We start from the raw sequence: 6,000 nt of genomic DNA on the forward strand, positions 1-6,000 counted from the left end.
TTTTTTTTTTTTTTTTTAAATTGCACCTGCTCAAGTCTGCTAATTTGGTGATTTTACCACAATGTAGATCACAATGGAGCCCTAGGCTTACAAGATATGGATACCTTCGAGGACAATATGTTTTATAGTTAAATGCATACATTTTAGGTGAAATATAATTTATGCAACTGAATTGAAAATTTTACACGGTTTGTCTCCTATAAGCTGCTTCCCCTCCACATTGCTGGCTGCAGAATGAGAAAGCTGAGAATCAGTCAGTGATCTTCGTCATACTCTTTGGAACTCCGATCTTTATTTTTCTGAACTCCTCGTCCTCGGTGCTAATTTAAGGCCACAGACCAGATCAGAGCCGAGATAAACTTGTTCCGATCTGCAAGAGTGATTTTGATCGCGCCTCAAATAAAAATCGGACACGTCTCTGCAATTTTTTTTTTCCTACGGACCACTCCGTCTGCAAAAATACATGCACATGTATAGAACTCAAATCTATTGTGTGAAAAACAGACATCTAAATGTTCTTCATATATTTGGTGTGAGTAAGGCATTGGCCTGGGCTTACGAGTTTTTATATTTTTCTTTTTAGGGCAAATTTGAGCAATTTGATAGCGCCATGTAAGAGCAGCCGCATGTTTTCTGTGCCATCCTACGCAGGAAAAAGTCAGATCTTCACAGTAATGGCAGCTGCAAGCCTAGCCCGGCTGCAAGGCCTGTGTTTACATGCATCTGCCCTCATTAAGAAAATAGAGAACAAGCCGTGTGTTTGTCATGGCCTCCTCCGCCCCCCCCCCCAGCGAATATAAATATGTTGGGCGCCATTCACACCCAGGAAAGCACACATGCAACAAGCTGGTGTCTCTTGATAGCACAACCTGTGTGACACTGGTACTGCATTGTGAATGGACACAGGTATTTATGAATGGAGGAGGAGGGGGAGAGCACGTGACGCCATGAGCCTCCCTGTTCTGATATTTCCCACATAGCTGTGTCAACAAGAAAGGGAGGGGAGTGCGAAGGGAGAGGCCAGGAAGGAGGAGGAGAAGACAAGAGGAAGGAGGAGGGGGAGAAAAGTGAAAAGAAAGGAACAGGGAGAGGGAAAGAGCGATTGATAAAAAAAAAAAAATGAATAAATGAGGCGATTTTCCGCCAATCCTAAAGACGAAGTCGCCATTGATGACAACACAGAAGGCAGCGCAGAGAGGTTGTGTCATGGAGAAGCAGTCCACCACAGAAGAAGTCCTTCTTTCCCACATCTGCTCAGATGGAACATGTCCCCCTCCCTCTTTGGATGCTTCCCTGTTTTTTTTCTGATTTTTGCCTTCTATGGTCTGTCAGTGCGCCCCTTCACCCTGGTGGAGAGTGTGTAGGTAGCTCTGCCACCCAGCATTTTATGAATGGGAACCTACTATGCAAATGAGGGCAATTCACAAAACAGTAGCACAACATGGCGGTCTGCATCCACACAGCACAGGCACCAAACTGAGAGGGCAACCCATGGAGCAGTGCCGTGTGGGACGACGGTCAGAAATACACACACAGGGCACCGCCATGGGGGTACGGTTTAGGGCTGAAAATCTGAGGCGCAACAGGAAAGTCACCACTCGTGTTTACATCCTGACTCCATTATTACAGGAGAGGACACACACAGAAATAGCCGTACAACGTAATGTACACGCTCCTCGCAGCACATGTAACGCATTATTACACATGACTCATATCATACACATTATATAACACGACACGTCTCCTCACAAGACAGCACATGGAGGGGTCACAGGCGGCCATGTCTCCCTGCATTGTATGGGGTAGAAAAATCACTGTACACTTCAACGGCAACAGAATATTCACCGGATGGGCCCCTGGCGTTAGCCAGGACCAATCACTAGTCCGCATGCTACTGGCTGAGAAAGAAATGGAGCAGAACTGGATGAGTCACCCAGCAACACGCTGCCGAGAACATGTATGAAGACGTGTGCTGCGGACATGGATGAAGCCTGCAGCCATGATCACCACACAGTCATCCGGAGAATGGGCAAACGGAAGAGAAGGCTACAAATGTATCACAGGGCACCGAGATACAATGTGGTCACAAGCTGGAGGACGGGAAGGCTGCAGAACAATACATGGAAAATAAATAGATATATTACACACGATATGTACCGAACATGCACATCAACGCAGGCCACGCTCCAGAAGAAGTGCCGTGACTAGCAGCAGGCTGCCATTCAGATTTAGATATGCATTTTTTGGCATTTTCACACATTTTTCACAAACATGGATGACAGGGTGCAGGGATGGTGTCAAAGCAATCAACTGGTACAACTCTACAATTCAGGAGAAAAACCTCCTCACAGGACTTAAAAAACAGGAAATGACAAAAAATGGAAATAAAATTTATATATATATATATATATATATATATATACACACACAAATATAAATAAATATATATATATATGCCCACATACGGTAATATATATATATACATACACGCATATATATGCACACGTAAATAGATATATTTTACACACATACATATTTATGTATATATACAAACACATACGTAATATATACTGTATACACACAAACGTAATATAGATATACTCATACACACATACATATTTACATATATATGCAATCACATACGTAATATATACTGTATATACACACACGTGTAATATATAGAAATACTTATATACACACACTATATATTTATTATACACTCATATAATATATATTTATATAAAACCATATTTAGTACACAACACCGTGTAACCGCTTCGCTTCAGTTTAATTTTCTGATTGGAATTAAATTGTTTTTTTTGTTTTTTTTTTTGGGGGGGGGGGGCAAAAAAACAGAACTCTACCTCGTACAAAACCAGTGTCACAGTCAAAAAAAACAACAGGGGTCACACCACATCCTCCATCTCTATTTTCATATCTAAGCATCTATAGGGGCCTAAATTTTTTTCTCTCCAAAAAACTGGCACTTAATCCACACATGGCCTCTTGGAAAAAATGACTTTTTGCGATTTGTTTCCATTCGTACCGAGCCCTGTACGTGGGCCGATTATGGTGTAGAAATATTCTTGCACGGAGCAAACATTCCCAATCTTTTTCCAGGGTTTCTTCTGCAATCTCAAAGCAATCAAAATTGCAAGAAAAGAAAAAAACGAACAAAAAAAAACAAAACCTACGACTGTAAAACAAGTATAGGGGTGCACGGTCCCTGGGATGGTAAATACAGATCCATGGTAAAAAAAAATAAAAATACTTGATCTCCTATGATGAAACTTTCACGGTTTGGACAATTTGGGGGAGTGAATTCTTGATCATATTTCCCATTTAGGGCCTGACGCCATCGATTACGTGTTTTTGGCCTATTTTTCGCCCATAGTGGAACGTTTGCGCTCCGATTGTCGTGGCGGTGTGATGTGATGTCACGACAGGTGGGAAAGTGTCGGTCCTATATGGACAGGTACAATCCCATGTACACATATGGCTAGGCATGAGGCTGGAGAAGACCCCCAGGAGTGTTGTTGGGGGGGTGACATGGCAAGGGCATATGTGGGCACATGCACGCACTCGCTACACAGGTGGCACACTCACTCTGGCTCCTGCTCGCTGCTCATTGTCCTCCTCTCACCGGGCACCGATCACAAGCTGCCTGGACGCGGCCGGGGCGCGGGGAGTGTCCCGGAGGAGCCGCATGGTGACCCGCGCTAGATCCCAGGTCCGGACGGAAGAATTCTCCGGGAAGCAGCAGAGCACACAGCGGGGAAGCGCTCCAGAGCCGCCGGGCCAATCCTCCAGCAAGCATCCGTGTGAGTGCGTATCCAGAGCCTCCTCCTGCTCCGCCGCCGCCGCTCCTCCTCCTCCAGGGGTGGGAATGGGGAGGCTGCTCCTGCCGCCGTGTGTACGGGGAGGATTGCATGGGGCTGCTGGCTGCACCTCTATGGGAAGTTTCAGCAATGCAAATGTCAAAAATGAACAAGAAAAAGGTGAACTTACGCAGGGATTCTGCACCAAAAAAAATGCATGGTTGGATGAGGCTATGTGCACACGTTGCGGAATTCTGTGCGGATTTTTCCGCTCAGTTTTTGAAAAATCCGCAGGTAGTTTTACCCGCGGATTTCCAGCGTTTTTTTTGTGCAGATTTCACCTGTGTTTTACCACCTGCGGATTCCTATAAAGGAACAGGAGTAAAACGCTCAAAGAATTGACATGCTGCGGAAAATAAACCGCAGCGTTTCCGCACCTTGGGCACAGCGGATTTGGTTTTCCATAGGTTTACATGGTACTGTAATCCGGATGGAAAACTGCTGCATCCAATCCGCTGTGGATCCGCAGCGTGTGCACATACCCTTCCACTGGCAAATTTACAGGACGGGCGGGTGCGGACGACCCGACAAAGCATCAGATTGCATTCAGACCAATGTTATTCTATTGGAGACTGCTCCCGGGGAAATCTCACTCCATACTCGAGTTTGATCCAATATTCGGATCGCAGTCAGCCATGAAAGTCAATGAGACTGTGGAAACCATCGGGCTGCACTCGGTTGACATCTAAGTGCAGTTCGATTTAACTAACAAAATGAGGAATTTTTTCCCCCCATCTTCTCCTCGTCACGTTATGATCACACTATGCTGACACTCTGATCAGAGTGTTGTTTGCATAATCAGACCGAATCTCTCAGATCAGCGAATCTACGGCCCCTGCCCAAAGGCTACCTTCACACAACGCTGATTGACAGTCGACTACCCCAGTTAGGCAGCGGGGATCCTGCTGTCAATCAGAATGATGTCAGAAGTCCCACCCTGTCAACAGAGCAGAAAAGAAGTCACCGCTTTGTCGACGCGATGTCAGCAGAGGCAGCTGAATTGCCAGCAGGATCGATCTATGACGGCACCTAGCAACTATCTGCCTGTTAGTGCTTAGGCACACTTTCTCCTTTTCACAAGTTTTAATTAAATGTTTCAAGTAAAATCTAAAAAATCTGGCATAATTCTCCTGCTACTCTCCACTTCTGGGTTTAATTGTAAAAACTGCCTTAGGCTGGTTTCACATTTGCTGTTGTTGCCGCAGCGTTTGTACCGCATGTAAACGCATGCGTTTTGTTTTCCTATATTTAACATTAAAAACGCATGCGTTTTTGTTTTCTTGCGTTTTGCCGCGTTTGACGACGCCTGCGTTTTTTTGTCCTTTGCGGCTTGGTGCGGAAATGCAACATGTAGTAATTTCTAGAGGCGTCTATTTGCCGCCAGGAAACGCATGCGGTCGATTGCGCAAGGATTGTGACAAAAAAATGCATTGCTGCCTATGTAAACGCATACGTTTTTAAGCACATGCGTTTGGTTGCGTTTTTGAATGCATGCGTTTCAATAGAGAAAAACAAGTCTAGACACTGATAAGCCACCCCCCACCATCAAGGTGATAAAGGGATCCAAACCCTAACCCTAGCCCCAACCCTAACCCTAGCCCTAACCCTAGCCTTAACCCTAACCCTAGCCCTAACCCTAGCCCTAACCCTAGCCCTAACCCTAACCCTAACCCTAGCCTTAACCCTAGCCTTAACCCTAGCCCTAACCCTAGCCCTAACCCTAGCCCTAACCCTAGCCCTAACCATAGCCCTAACCCTAGCCCTAACCATAGCCCTAACCCTAGCCCTAACCCTAGCCCTAACCCTAATGGGAAAATGGAAATAAATACATTTTTTTAATTTTTCCCTAACTAAGGAGTTGATGAAGGGGGGTTGATTTCTATTTATAGGGGGCTTTCTAGTGGATTTTTATGATTGGCAGCTGTCACACACTAAAAGACGCTTTTTATTCCAAAAAATATTTTTTGCGTTACCACATTTTGAGAGCTATAATTTTTCCATATTTTGGTCCAGAGTCATGTGAGGTCTTGTTTTTTGCGGGACGAGTTGACATTTTTATTGGTAACATTTTCGGGCACGTGACATTTTTGATCGCTTTTTATTCTGATTTTTGTGAGGCAGT

General features: G+C 44.9%; 1 protein-coding gene across 1 annotated transcript in view; it reads right to left on the minus strand.

Annotated features, from left to right (window-relative positions):
- The window catches only part of SPRED1 (sprouty related EVH1 domain containing 1), an 87,593-nt gene extending 83,730 nt beyond the window's left edge, over nucleotides 1-3,863 (minus strand). Inside the window, exon 1 of the mRNA XM_069732493.1 lies at nucleotides 3,607-3,863. Within this exon, the coding sequence (XP_069588594.1) occupies nucleotides 3,607-3,629 (23 nt within the window). The 5' untranslated portion in view covers nucleotides 3,630-3,863. The remainder of the gene's footprint in view (nucleotides 1-3,606) is intronic.
- Nucleotides 3,864-6,000: the final 2,137 nt, after the last annotated feature.

The sequence above is a fragment of the Ranitomeya imitator genome, chromosome 1 (assembly GCF_032444005.1).
Source record: "Ranitomeya imitator isolate aRanImi1 chromosome 1, aRanImi1.pri, whole genome shotgun sequence".
NCBI classification, from domain to species: Eukaryota; Metazoa; Chordata; class Amphibia; order Anura; family Dendrobatidae; genus Ranitomeya; species Ranitomeya imitator.